Source organism: Bufo gargarizans, chromosome 3 (assembly GCF_014858855.1).
Source record: "Bufo gargarizans isolate SCDJY-AF-19 chromosome 3, ASM1485885v1, whole genome shotgun sequence".
NCBI lineage: Eukaryota > Metazoa > Chordata > Amphibia > Anura > Bufonidae > Bufo > Bufo gargarizans.
This window is the reverse complement of record NC_058082.1, coordinates 484,112,315-484,127,026: the sequence shown is the minus strand read 5'-3', so window position 1 is coordinate 484,127,026 and position 14,712 is coordinate 484,112,315. Positions and strand designations below refer to the sequence as shown.

The window sequence follows — 14,712 nt, the reverse complement described above, 5'->3', positions numbered from 1 at the left end:
TGTCCGCAATTGCGGACAAGATTAGGCATTTTCTATTATAGTGCCGGCGATGTGCGGTCCGCAAAATGCGGAACGCACATTGCCGGTGTCCATATTTTGTGGATCTGCAAAACGCTTACAGACGTGTGAATGGACCCTTAGTCACTTACATATGCTATGGAGTAGTGTACAGCCACATGTCTTCTAGTCAGAAATGTAATTTATGTCTCATGCATGCACCTACATTGTTCTGTTTCTTTTCTCTCGTTATCCAGGAGTCAAACATTGATGAGTTGTCAGAGTTCACTCAGGACTTTTACCAGAACACAGCGGACAAGCTGCAGATGTATTGGAAAGGTAATGTCATTCATAGGACCTGCAAATTGGAGAGAGCAACCACAATTCAGTAGAGCTTTGTTCTTGGAGAGCAGAAGTGCTTCGTGATTTGTTTCCTTTCTGTTTGCTGCATTCCTGTTATTTTTTTGATGTGAGGTTAAGTAATTATGAAACATGGCCGCAATGCTTTTTCTGTGAGGTATACCCCGAGAGCATTTCTTGTCACATACCTCCAAACAAAGGGTCCGAGTATTCCACAGTGCAGTGGCGTATGTCATCCATAGGACCTCTATGTAAAAAAAAATAATAATTCAGTGGTATGTTTTTTTTACTGTATGCATCTGTATGGAAAAGCATAGCCTGCGACCCTAATACATACAGTGAAAAAAAAAAGTATAGCAACACATGCTGGCTTGGCAAATGCCAAAAGGACACTCTTGGCACACGCAGATCATGAGCCACCAGTGGATAGGCGGCATAAAATAAAAAATTGGTCAGATGCAGTTTCACTATCATTTTGTAACACCGTTGTGTCGTCTTTTAAAAATTAGTGCCCCCTATTAAAGTGGAGGAAGCCATGGATCAGATAGAGAAGTTCATCATGACTCGCCTCTACAAGCATGTATTTTGTCCCGAGACTACTGATGATGAGAAGAAAGACCTAACTGTGCAAAAGAGAATCCGGTGAGGATAATGTCCCTTCAGTAAGGGCCTTTGTACTTAGTTTTTTTTTTCTTTTGCTCTCTTTCAGGCCCGATATCGCACATGCTCTCATTAAATGTGTTCATCTTGTAACCTGTACATGTCCTATCCTTGTTTGTTCCTTAGGGCTCTACATTGGGTAACACTACAGATGCTCTGTGTTCCTGTAAATGAGGATATTCCAGAAGTCTCAGATATGGTGGTAAAGGCAATAACAGGTCAGTGTGACAAATTGTTATTGAAGGGGTTTTCTCACAGACACAAAGCTTTTCAATATGCCCAATTAAACGGAATCTGTCACCTCAGGAAAGCGCTATTAAGTATACATGTATAGAAAATCTGCTGCTGACTCCAGATCAGTAATTTGTATGTGGATACTGACCCCCATTCTCTTGCTCTGTGCGCACAAACCAGCCTAAGAATGCATCGAGAGGCCTTATGGAGTCCTCTCCACTATGTGCGGATGCACAAGAGTCCTCTGAATGCATTCCATGGCACAGAGTGGGAATGGGGGGCGCATATCGACAGACTAATTACTGATCCAGCATCAGCGGAAGGTTTTCTATACATTAATACTATACTTATTTGGGGTTGCCGGAGGAGACAGATTCCCTTTAAAGAGTAACTAAACTTTTAATGAAGTTTTTTTTTTTAAATGCCCTAATAATAATTTGTCATATATATATATATATATATATATATATATATATAATTTTTTTATTTTATTGATTTAGCATTTTTTACTAGAAATATTCCCTAAGCTAAGAGTCCAGCATGTTAGCTTAGCGAAGCAGGCACGGGCAGGAGCCGCTCCACTCAGCTAATTTTGGCATAGCACTTGGTTACAAGGTACCCATATGCTATGCCAGCATTTAGTAAGCCTCGGGTGGCACAGGCAGGAGCAGCAATGTGTGCTCCTGCCCGTACTCCGTTCTCTGCGGCCCCATTCATAAAGTGTACAGTCCGTACTCCATACAACGCTGAGGTGTGGAAAATACAGAATTTAAAGCGCACAGGGAAATCTACTCTTTAGAGACGAATATCTCTAGTAAAAATGCAAAATCAATAAATAAAATATTTTTAGGACATTTAAAAAAAAAACGTCATTAAAAGTTTTGTTACTCTTTAAGGAAGTCATACAGGTGGAGTCCCCCATCCATGAGCCAGACCCTGTCTATCCACAAATGACATGGGTGGATGCCATGTAACACTACTTTTCTCCTGAAATGTATGGCTGGAGAGACTGCAGTAACAGCCGATTGCCAAAGGTTTCCGAAGTCAGACTTGAGGTGATCTGGTGACAGGGACAGTGGAGCTTTGTGGTTTCGAGAGGGGCAGATACCAGTGGAAAACCTCATAGAGCCTGCCGCACAGTATGTAAAAGAGTACAAATCACTTGGTAGAGAGTGAGATTTTTTTTTTTCCTATTCTACCTCAAAAGAAGTAAAGAAAAGGTCACTGCTGGGTACATTCAGGCTTTTGGATGCAGTTTTTGGAGGAGTGGATTGGAAAAAAGAGGAGTGCTAATATCTGTCCTTTATATGTTCTCTCCTTTTATAGTCCACCCCTGATTTTGGATTTAAGAACTGCATCTAAAAACCTGAATGTGGAAACTGAGCTTAAATCATGGTGAAGTGCATAATCACCATCACATGGCAAAGTAGAACGTCAGATGTGGAAAGTGAAATATCTGATCCTATGGGCTGGTGTGTCCAATATGTGGCCTAGAAGAAAGGGGGTGTAGAAACATATTGGACCTGACCTGGCACTGTGCATAGATAACCTAAAGTGGTATACAATCTATGTAGGTTTAGTGTTGACCTCCCCCAATGGTGTGCAGTATGCCCATGTAATATAGATTATTCCCTGTATCAGCAGTTTGCCCATTTATACCGGCAGATCTGTTTTCAGTCGCATTGCTCTTGACTAGCCTTTCTGAGATTTACATACTGATGACCTATCCTCACGATAAGTCATCAGTATGAGATCAGCGAGGGTCTGACTCCCTGAACCCCCACCGATCCAGTGTTTGAGGAAGCCATGCACAACACTGGCATCGCGCTGCAACAAATGGCCTGAGTTCTACATAACACATACGTAATACAATGCTGAAATCATAGTCAGGAACTACTTTATGCTGCACCCGAAGAGATAAGAATGTTCACATATCAGCCTGACTGTGCAAACCTGTAGAAATTGTGTAACTCTGGGAATTAATGTCACCCATGTCTCCTTATTATGTAGATATCATAGAAATGGACTCAAAGCGGATTCCTCGTGATAAGCTTGCATGTATCACTGGGTGCAGTAAACAAATCTTTAATGCGATTAGGACCACGAAAAATGAACCTGCGTCTGCAGATGACTTCCTCCCCACACTGATCTACATTGTACTTAAAGCAAATCCGCCACGTCTGCAGTCTAACATCCAGTACATCACCAGATTCTGTAATCCAAGCCGACTGATGACTGGTGAGGATGGGTACTATTTCACTAACTTGGTGAGTGGTCATCTTGGTTTGTGTTACTGGAATATGTATATATGTTATTTCTTTCTTTCCTTCCTCCCTTCTTTCCCTTTCCGTTCCTTTGTTTGTCATATGATCCTCTTTATGCTTCCGATTCTGTGAGCCAAACACGCTTGAACACATAAATATGCTATAATCTAGAGCAGGGATTGGCAACCTTCGGCACTCCAGCCGCTGCGAAACTACAACTCCCAGCATGCACATTTGCTGGGCTGTTCTTGTAACTCCCATTGAAGTGAAAAGAGGATTCTGGGAGTTGTAGTCTACGAACAGCTAGAGTGCTGGAGGTTGCTGATTCCCGGTCTAGAGTGTCTGTATTTTGTAGGTGCAGTATTGTTAGGGTATATTCACATATGCAGGTTTTGATCGGAATCTTTGATGCAATTTTTAAATCCAGGTTGTAGATCCTAAAAGAAGAGAAAGTGTAAAGTACAGATAGGACTTCTCTTTTTTTATCCACTCCTGGTACTGAACAAAATCTGACCCAAATTGTGCGTGTTAATATACCTTAAAGAGATTATTCAGTATTGATGACCTTTCCTCTGGATAGGACATCAGTATCAGAATGTCAGGGGTCCAACACCTGGTGGCCACCAAAAACACAACAGTGGACGGAGCCGGAAGCAGAAGGCGCACATACTGGAGAGAGCAGGCAAAGAGCATTGTAGGTCCAAAGAGAGAGAGACAGAGAACTGCACATGTGAGACCACCTAATGCACATGCCACGAGTGGTGTATCCACCACAACATATGTTTTAAACAAAATGGGGACATGGAGTATTGGTAAGGCAAGAGCTCTTGAATGGACTATTTTCCATTTCAGATTTAGCTATTTAAAGGTACATTCACACGGAATGTAAAGGTGATTATGCAGCGTTTTACAGTACTAGCAAAGTGGATAAATTTTAAGAAATTTTATCCGCATGCTGTGCAAAAAAATCCACAGCAAAAATTGACATTCAGTGCTGATTTTAAACCCATAGAATTTATGCTGCGAATTTCCACTTTGGATTTCACCCTTTACAATGCACAGTGAACTCTGCTGCAAATCTGCAGGAAAAGCCACCCCAGGTGGACGTACCTGAAATAAAGTAATTCTGTTTAAAATGAAAATACTGTTGTACACACTCCTCATGACAGTTCTATGTCTCCTCCACAGTGCTGCGCTATAGCCTTCATTGAGAAGCTGGATGCCCAGTCTCTTAACCTCAGCGAGGAAGAGTTCAGCAGGTACATGTCTGGCCAGGCGTCTCCGAAAAAACAAGACTCTGATATCTGGGATGCGGATACGTGCCCAGGAGTGAAACAGATGCACAGGAACCTAGAACTGCTCTCCCAGCTGTCAGAGAGGCAAGAACGCATTGTGACAGAAGCCAAGAAGTTAGAGAAGGACTTGATTGATTGGACGGAAGATGTAACCCGTGAAGTCCAGGATATTGTGGAAAAATACCCGTTATACATAAAGACTAACAGCCAGGCTCTGGCCTCTATTGATTCTGAGAACGTGGAGGACGACCGTCTGCCCCCACCACTGCAGCCACAGGTCTATGCAGGATAATCATCATCATTATTACTCACTGAACTTCTTTTTACCTTGATTTATGGGGCAGCTCTGGGTCAGCTTATTGTGGACTTGAAAGGTCAAAGATTATGAAATGAAGTTCATATTTTGGCCCAAGGTTTACTCAGACTTTCAGTGTAATCTATTTATTATCTTGAGACATCAGGGCAATCGTGAGTCTCTTGTATTTTTCACAAGGACGGATCTACCAACCACTAAATTGACGTTTAAACCCTAAACAGTCCTCTGTATCTTCTCTGCCTTTTTGGAGGTAACATCTTGAGAGTCTTGCTGCCGTCTCCTTCATATGTTTGGAACAAGGTTATTATTTTGCCTTTTCGTGGCTGCTTGTCCAAAGGCTATTTTGTCATCTGCCCCCATCTCTGCTACCCTCCCCACCTGATTTTACAGTGTTCCACCATGGACTTTTTGACCTCTTGGGTATTACACCAGCGTACCCCCGTGGAGAACATTGATGGGGGTTATGCCGCTGGTTACACTAGGAGAATAAAAATCTAGGTATAATTTTTGTCAAACTTAGTAAGTAAAATACATTTTCCACCCGTCTAAATCCGTATTGCAGTGGGCTCAGCTCCGCATCATAGTATTTTATAGATTATTATTCATATCCGATATATACTTTGCACCTTTTAAGATAATTCTGTCATCCTGATCCTTTAAACGGTCACTAACTTTTTAAAAAGCTTTTGATATGTCATAGAAACATATCAGAAGTTTAGATGGTGCCTGAGCACTGAGACACCCACCGATCCCTAGAATGGGGGGGTGCACATATTGTGCTCTCTCTCCTCATCGCTGAGGACGGAGTTGAGATGGGCCCATAGAATTCTATGGAGCTTGTCTCATGCAGCGGCGAGAGTGCGCAATATGTGCACTCTTCTCTTCACCCATTCTAGGGACTGGGGGACTGTTGGGGGTCTCAGGGCTCAGACTCTGACTTCTCTCTCTGACATATCAAAAGTTTTTTTGAAAAGTTAATGACCCTTTAAAGCCTCTTTCTTGCTATTCCTCCACACAATTATAAGCTGAAGATATATGCTGTTTAGGAGCAGGGATTTTGGGGTTTTAGACTAAATTTGCACATGGCAGATGTAGACATAATACTCAAAGTATTGAAAAGATTTTTTTTTTTAAACATTCCAGTGCTTATTATTTTACAGAGAACGTGTTCGGTATAACTAGTAATACGGACTACTAACCTTAGGTAGTCTTGTGCATTTAATTCTGTGTATACCCAATGTCTTTCCCAGAGAAGAGACATCCACCTAAACTTGAGTGTAACCTAAAGGGTCCTTTCCTATTGTGAGATCCATGGGTTTCTTTTTGTAGACCGCTCCTGCAGCCACCTTGTATGCCCAGGTCCCATGCAGTGGTTGTCATGACCTGCCTGGGAACATGTATAGGAAACAACTCATTGTGCTTATGCAGGGATAACTGTTATTTCCTATACATGTTCACAAGAAGGACAGGGCAACGGCGGCTTGGGACCTGAGTTTATAGCCAGAATGCAGGAATCTTCTGCTTGGACAGTAGGTGCCATGTTGGAGAGGGCACCTTCATTGCATGCAAAAGCCAGATTTTTGGCTTTTTACCTGGGGTGTCACAAAAAGAAAACTTTCCTTCTTTAATATGCTCAATCGCAACAGTGCACGCTGCCATTTTACTAGCTGCAATACATGGAGACTGCTAAAGAGGCAGTCCCTTTATATGCAGTATGTGTTGTGTGGGTTGTCTGTGCCCCTAAACAAGTTTGAAACTATTGCTGTTTAGAAAAATAAAACACAATGCTCGCCTTATCGATCTGCCATTGCTTCTACATTAAAACCACCTGGTTCTCTGCTTTCTGGTCCTTTGATGACATCTTGATACAGAGGCATGTGACCGCTGCAGCCAGTCACTGGTTCATTGGTGACCAGATACAGCTGGTGATTGGCTGTAGCAGTCACATGCCTCTTTGTTGGAACGTCATTGCTGGACGAGGAAGCAGAGAGCGGTGGAGAACCAGGCAGCGCTGGTACAGGAGCACCAAGGATCTGTGTTTTTTGTCCAGAAACCCACTTTAGGGTCTTAAAGCCTCTGTGTAGAAACTTACTGGCACAAATCTGGTACCTAAAGTGAAGGTTGACCTTTGGTTGAGCAGTGAGGTAATATTTATGACCTAGGTCATCAATATCAGATCGGCAGGGGGCTGACTCCCAGCACCCCCTGCCGACTAGCTGTTTGGGGTCACGGCGCTTGTGGGAGTGCTACTTCCTCTTCAAAGTTTACCTGCGCGCCTTTGTAGTGGCCATGAATGGAACGGAGCAGTTGTAATTACACTGCTCCACCACTGCAAAGCAGTCGACGCTCAGGTAAAGTTTAAAGAGGAAGCAGCAGCGCCAGACCCCTTCCAACAGCTGATTGGCAGGGGGGTCAGATCTGATATTGATGACCTACCCTGAGGATAAGTCACCAGTATTACTGCACTCCACAACCCCTTTAACCAAAGACTAGATTCCTCTGGCTGCTGTCCCCGTCAGCAGCCTAGTGACTGTGTTCTGAGCTGTGTTCGACGATCACGACAACCCCATTCCTCTCACCACTGAGAACTTGATAAATCCTTGAAGGGCTGCTGTGGGAAATTTTATTTCTTCTCACGTGTTCGTCCCCAATTGGTCAAAACATTCCCAGTTCCAGATGAATTTTGTTAGTGTTATATGAGGGAATTACGGTATCGGAAATATTTAGTTAGTTTAAAAATGGCTTTGTCCATTATATATTTATTTTTCTATAGGTTGTACAGGAGCTCCATGGACTTGTTCCTTGAGGGTACGTATGTTCTGTTCCCATGACCCCAGTACTGAGACTGGTGGAGGAGCAGCACTGATCAGTTAGGCTTTAACCCCTGACTCCAGTAGGTACTGCAGATCATTTTATTTAGTGATCTCATCATTTGGATTGATTCCGTATATTTATCCATTCGGTTGTTTCATCTACCAAACCTCCAGCGTGTTGCTACCTTCTTATGCTGTAGTAATGTAATGAGAATTATATAAGGAGATGCTTTAGAAATTGGACACATGTAAATACCGGAAGCAAGCAGTTTAGGGTTGATACCTTTCTGTGGATTCGCCAAGCAAGCAATATAACATGTAAGCAAGAAGTGATTGTTGTCATGTCGGAAGTTAATGTCAGATCCCTAATAAATCAAGAAGGCTCAAGGTGTCGATGTTTTTACTTACTTACAGGGAATGTCCAGGATTAGGGCTTATGCACACGAACGTATGTATTTTGCGGTCCGCAAAAAAATAAAATAAAAACGGCCACGGAAGGAAAATACGTTCATGTGCATGAGCCCTTAGGAAAACATGGCAACTTTCTTCCAAAAACAGCACCACAGGTTGCGTTTGGTATTGCTGTTTAGCCGTGTTCACTTTAAAAGAAAGGAAAAAAATAAATAATGGAAAGGCTGATCCGCCTTAGTCTGGTTTTATCTCTTGCATTTGGATTGAAAATCTGCAACACAAATAGCATGTGTGAGTTCAGCCTAAGGCCACATTCACACAACCGTGTGATGGCCATGCCTGTTTGGCAGGCCGCAAACTGCAGATCTACAAAACACGGGCGCTGGCCGCATGCAGTTTAGACCCAATGATTTCAATGAGTGTGCGATCCACAAGATGTAGCCAAAGATAGGACATGTCCCATCTAACATGTCCTATCTTTGGCTGCATGTTGCAGATCGCGGACCTATTCAAGTCAGTGGGTCCACAAACGGAGTTCACACATCTAGTGACCGTGCATTGGGTCCCGCAGCACGGTCATGGGCATGAGCCCTAAGGCAGTTTTTTTTTTTTTACGATTGCATTTTACAAATTTTTTTTTTTTCAATGTGTCTTTATGAAAAGTGTTCAGCTGTTTTTAAGATACATGGGTTAAAAAATGAGTCAGTTTGCAGAGTACTTGTCATTTCCATCAGCCTTGTCTCTGATCTCCATTCATTTAAGCCCTATTATTATCAGTTTGATAAGAGTTTGGCTATAATGAGTGTTTAGGAGGTCAGAGATAGGGCTTCACATGAGCCATCAGTGATGGAATAACAGTCTGCAAATAGACAGGTTTTTTTTTAACCCTTGTATCTTTAAAACGGCTGAACATTTTTTATAAAGATCAACTGAACGTCCATGACAGTACCCTTGAGAGACCGCCTCTATCCAGGACACGAAACAGGAATTTTTGTGGAGAGCTCTTAAGGAGGAGCATGACCCCTAGACCACCAGCTTCACTCCAGACCCCTCCAGTGGCAAATCCTGAAAGAATGGCGGGGCGCCCTTTTTCCACTAGATGCACCACTCACACTCACCCCTCAGGTAATTCAATCTTTACGCTGGTGGCTGAATCCTGTAAATCTGTCCCCAAGGTCTCCCTTGGAACCAACAGAATTTTGTAACCCTTACCACCAATGCAAGTCCTTTAGGCTGGGGGGCCTATTGTCAGGGAAACCTACGACAAGGCGTATGAAAAAAGGAGGAGAGTCAAGACTCTTAAAACATGAGCGAAATGAGAGCAGTTCTTCTTGCCTTAAAGGAATTTCTTTCTTTAATTCAGGGGAAAGCTATAAAAAGACATTCGGACAACGCCACAGTCGTTTTCTATTTGAACAGACAAGGTGGAATCAAATCAGAAACTCTTATGCTGTTGGCCGCAGACATTTTTTCTCTTGTAATTCCTTGCTTTCTATCCATCACGGCGGTACATCTAAATGGGACGGAAAACAAGGTAGCAGATTTCTTAACCACCCCAGGACCGCCTAACGCACGGATGCGTCCTGGAGGTGGTCGATTCATTCCTCCTGGACGCATCCGGCGCGTTCACAGGATCGGAAGGTAAGAGACTGGATCTACAGCCTGCCAGCGGCGATCGTTCGCTGGCAGGCTGTAGATGCGTTTTTTTTTTTTTAACCCCTAACAGGTATATTAGACGCTGTTTTGATAACAGCGTCTAATATACCTGCTATCTGGTCCTCTGGTGGTCCCTTTTGTTTGGATCAACAACCAGAGGACACAGGTAGCGCTGTAAAGTAACACCACTACACTGCACTACACCCCCCCCCCCGTCACTTATTAACCCCTGATCACCCCATATAGACTCCCTGATCACCCCCCCTGTCATTGACCACCCCCCTGTAAGGCTCCATTCAGACGTCCGTATGTGTTTTGCGGATCCGATCCATGGATCTGCAAAACACATACGGACGTATGAATGGAGCCTGACAGGGGGGTGATCACCCCATATACACTCCCTGATCACCCCCCTGTCATTGATCACCCCCCTGTAAGGCTCCATTCAGACGTCCGTATGTGTTTTACGGATCCACGCATCCATGAATCGGATCCGCAAAACACATACTGACGTCTGAATGGAGCCTTACAGGGGGGTGATCAATGACAGGGTGGTGATCACCCCATATAGACTCCCTGATCACCCCCCTGTAAGGCTCCATTTAGACATTTTTTTGGCACAAGTTAGCGGAAATTTTTCTTTTTCTTTTTCTTACAAAGTCTCATATTCCACTAACTTGTGTCAAAAAATAAAATCTCACATGAACTCACCATACCCCTCACGGAATCCAAATGCGTAAAATTCTTTAGACATATAGTCCTGACTTCTTCTCACGCTTTAGGGCCCCTAAAATGCCAGGGCAGTATAAATACCCCACATGTGACCCCATTTCGGAAAGAAGACACCCCAAGGTATTCCGTGAGGGGCATATTGAGTCCATGAAAGATTTACATTGTTGTCCCAAGTTAGCGGAAAGGGAGACTTTGTGAGAAAAAAAAAAAAGAAAAAATCAATTTCCGCTAACTTGTGCCAAAAAAAAATAATTCTATGAACTCTCCATGCCCCTCATTGAATACCTTGGGGTGTCTTCTTTCCAAAATTGGGTCACGTGGGGTATTTATACTGCCCTGGCTTTTTAGGGGCCCTAAAGCGTGAGAAGAAGTCTGGGATCCAAAGGTCTAAAAATGCCCTCCTAAAAGGAATTTGGGCCCCTTTGCGCATCTAGGCTACAAAAAAGTGTCACACATGTGGTAGCGCCGTACTCGGGAGAAGTTGGGGGAATGTGTTTTGGTGTCATTTTACATATACCCATGCTGGGTGAGATAAATATCTTGGTCAAATGCCAACTTTGTATAAAAATTTTTTGGAAAAGTTGTCTTTTGCCGAGCTATTTCTCTCACCCAGCATGAGTATATGTAAAAAGACACCCCAAAACACATTGCCCTACTTCTGAGTCTGGCGATACCAGATGTGTGACACTTTTTTGCAGCCTAGGTGGGTAAATGGGCCCACATTCCAAAGAGCACCTTTCGGATTTCACAGGGCATTTTTTACAGATTTTGATTTCAAACAACTTCTCACGCATTTGGGCCCCTAAAATGCCAGGGCAGTATAACTACCCCACAAGTGACCCCATTTTGGAAAGAAGACACCCCAAGGTATTTCGCGAGGGGCATGGCGAGTTCCTAGATTTTTTTATTTTGTCACAAGTTAGTGGAATATGAGACTTTGTAAGAAACAAAATAAAAAAATTCATCATTTTCCGCTAACTTGTGTCAAAAAATAAAAAGTTCTATGAAGTCACTATGCCCATCAGCGAATACCTTAGGGTGTCTACTTTCCGAAATGGGGTCATTTGTGGGGTTTTTCTACTGTCTGGGCATTGTAGAACCTCAGGAAACATGACAGGTGCTCAGAAAGTCAGAGCTGCTTCAAAAAGCGGAAATTCACATTTTTGTACCATAGTTTGTAAACGCTATAACTTTTACCCAAACCATATTTTTTTACCCAAACATTTTTTTTAATCAAAGACATGTAGAACAATACATTTTTATATAGATGTCGTTTTTTTAGAAAAATGTTACAACTGAAAGTGAAAAATGTCATTGTTTTGCAAAAATTTCGTAAAATTTTGATTAATAACAAAAAAAGTTAAAATGTCAACAGCAATGAAATACCACCAAATGAAAGCTCTATTAGTGAGAAGAAAAGGAGGTCAAATTCATTTGGGTGGTAAGTTGCATGACCGAGCAATAAACGGTGAAAGTAGTGTAGTGTAGTGCAGAATTGTAAAAAGTGGCCTGGTCATTAAGGGTGTTTAAGCTAGGGGGGGCTGAAGTGGTTAAGTAGAAACACACTAGACCAGGGGGAATGGTGTCTAAATCAGAAAGTCTTCAAAAAAATAACTCTCCTGGGGTCTGCAACCAGGGAGAACAGAAAATGCAAACTTTTCTTTTCCCTCAGGGCAAGAGATTCACCAACGGGGATAGATGCCTTCTCCCTCCATTGGCCGAATCAGTGTCTCTACGCGTTTCCTCCGCTAAGACTCCTTCCAAGGTTTCTCCAAAAATTAAGACAAGAACGAACGAGAGTGGTCCTAATTGCTCCATTTTGGCCCCCGAAGAACCTGGCTCACCTGGTTGAGGAAACTCTCCCTAGCAAACCCTTGGATTCTCCCGGAGAGGCAAGATCTTTTGTTTCAAGGCCCTGTCATCCATCCGAATGTAAGACAGTTACATCTAACAGCATGGCTCTTGAGGGGAAAATCCTAGAAGGTAGAGGCCTCTCCAAGAAAGTAGTTTCCACCTTGCTATCATGCAGAAAGGAGGTTACCTCCTCGATTTACCTCAGAATTTGGAAGACCTTCCAAAAGTTTGCCAAGGATCCGGTGAATCCTTTAAACCCTCCTCCTATGTGTAAGATCTTAGATTTCTTACAAGCCGGTCATGAAAGGAATTTGAGGCCTAGCACTCTCAAGGTACAGGTGTCTGCCCTAAGTGCCTTTTTTGATTACCCGATCGTTAACCATCCCTAGGTTAGGAGATTTTTTTAAAGCCATCAGCAGAGTTAGACCGATACTCGGACCCTCAGTTCCTCCCTGGGACCTCAACTTAGTCCTCACTAGCCCCATGGAGCCTCCCTTTGAACCAGTACAGGACTTATCTATAAGACTCCTTTCCTTCAAAACTGCCTTCCTGGTGGCAATCACCTCAGACATGAAGGGTCGGGGAAATTTCAGCCTTTTTAACATCCCAACCTTATACTAACATCTTGGATGACAGGGTACTTATTAAGCCAGACCCTTTCTTTCTACCGAAGGTAGTTTCTATGTTCCATAGAACACAGGACATTGTCCTTCCTTCTCTGTGCCAAAATCCAAATAATGAAAAAGAGAAGAAACTCCATTGCTTAGATGTAAAAAGATGTCTATCCCATTACTTGGACGTAACTAGTCAATGGAGGAAAACCTCTAAGATTTTCATTCAATTCAGTGGAAAAAACAAGGGTCTCTCAGCCTCTCCTAAATCTCTTTCCAGATGGATTGTGAGCGCCATTACTTTGGCCTATTCTTCAGCCGGGAAAACTCCCCCGAAAGGTTTTGGTGCTCATTCCACCAGATCGGTTTCCACTTCTTGGGCAGAGAGGGCTGATGCTACCTTAGAACAGATTTGTAGAGCAGCCACATGGCAGTCGCCGTGTACCTTTTTTTGTCATTACAAACTAGACCTAGGCTCTAGAGAGCAGCTAGCTTTCAGTAGGAAAGTCCTCCAGGCAGTAGTCCCCCCCCCTAAAAGGATTACTATTCTAGTCGTCTCTCAAGGGTGCTGTCATGGGCGTAAGGGAAATTTAAGATTACACTCACCGGTAATCACTTTTCCATAAGCCCATGACAGCACCTGGGATTTATTCCCACCCTATATAGATGAAATATGTATTTGTCTTTGTGTATACACAAAAAAAAGAAAAAAGAATTTTATATATATATATATATATATATATATATATATATTTAAAAATAAATATATATATATATATATATATATATATATATATATATACAGGTCCTTCTCAAAAAAATTAGCATATTGTGATAAAGTTCATTATTTTCTGTAATGTACTGATAAACATTAGACTTTCATATATTTTAGATTCATTACACACCAACTGAAGTAGTTCAAGCCTTTTATTGTTTTAATATTGATGATTTTGGCATACAGCTCATGAAAACCCAAAATTCCTATCTCAAAAAATTAGCATATCATGAAAAGGTTCTCTAAACGAGCTATTAACCTAATCATCTGAATCAACTAATTAACTCTAAACACCTGCAAAAGATTCCTGAGGCTTTTAAAAACTCCCAGCCTGGTTCAGTACTCAAAACCGCAATCATGGGTAAGACTGCCGACCTGACTGCTGTCCAGAAGGCCATCATTGACACCCTCAAGCAAGAGGGTAAGACACAGAAAGAAATGTCTGAAGGAATAGGCTGTTCCCAGAGTGCTGTATCAAGGCACCTCAGTGGGAAGTCTGTGGGAAGGAAAAAGTGTGGCAGAAAACGCTGCACAACGAGAAGAGGTGACTGGACCCTGAGGAAGATTGTGGAGAAGGACTGATTCCAGACCTTGGGGGACCTGCGGAAGCAGTGGACTGAGTCTGGAGTAGAAACATCCAGAGCCACCGTGTACAGGTGTGTGCAGGAAATGGGCTACAGCCACTTTTGAACCAGAAACAGCGGCAGAAGCGCCTGACCTGGGCTACAGAGAAG

General features: G+C 42.7%; 1 protein-coding gene across 3 annotated transcripts in view; it reads left to right on the top strand.

Annotated features, from left to right (window-relative positions):
- Positions 1–8,326, top strand: part of RABGEF1 (RAB guanine nucleotide exchange factor 1) — a 36,159-nt gene extending 27,833 nt beyond the window's left edge. For all 3 annotated transcript variants that reach the window (XM_044283818.1, XM_044283819.1, XM_044283817.1), the window contains 5 exons: positions 255–336; positions 867–999; positions 1,144–1,235; positions 3,262–3,518; positions 4,704–8,326. In XM_044283818.1, coding sequence (XP_044139753.1) covers positions 255–336; positions 867–999; positions 1,144–1,235; positions 3,262–3,518; positions 4,704–5,102 — 963 coding nt within the window. In that variant the 3' untranslated portion in view covers positions 5,103–8,326. The remainder of the gene's footprint in view (positions 1–254; positions 337–866; positions 1,000–1,143; positions 1,236–3,261; positions 3,519–4,703) is intronic.
- The last annotated feature ends 6,386 nt before the right edge of the window (positions 8,327–14,712 follow it).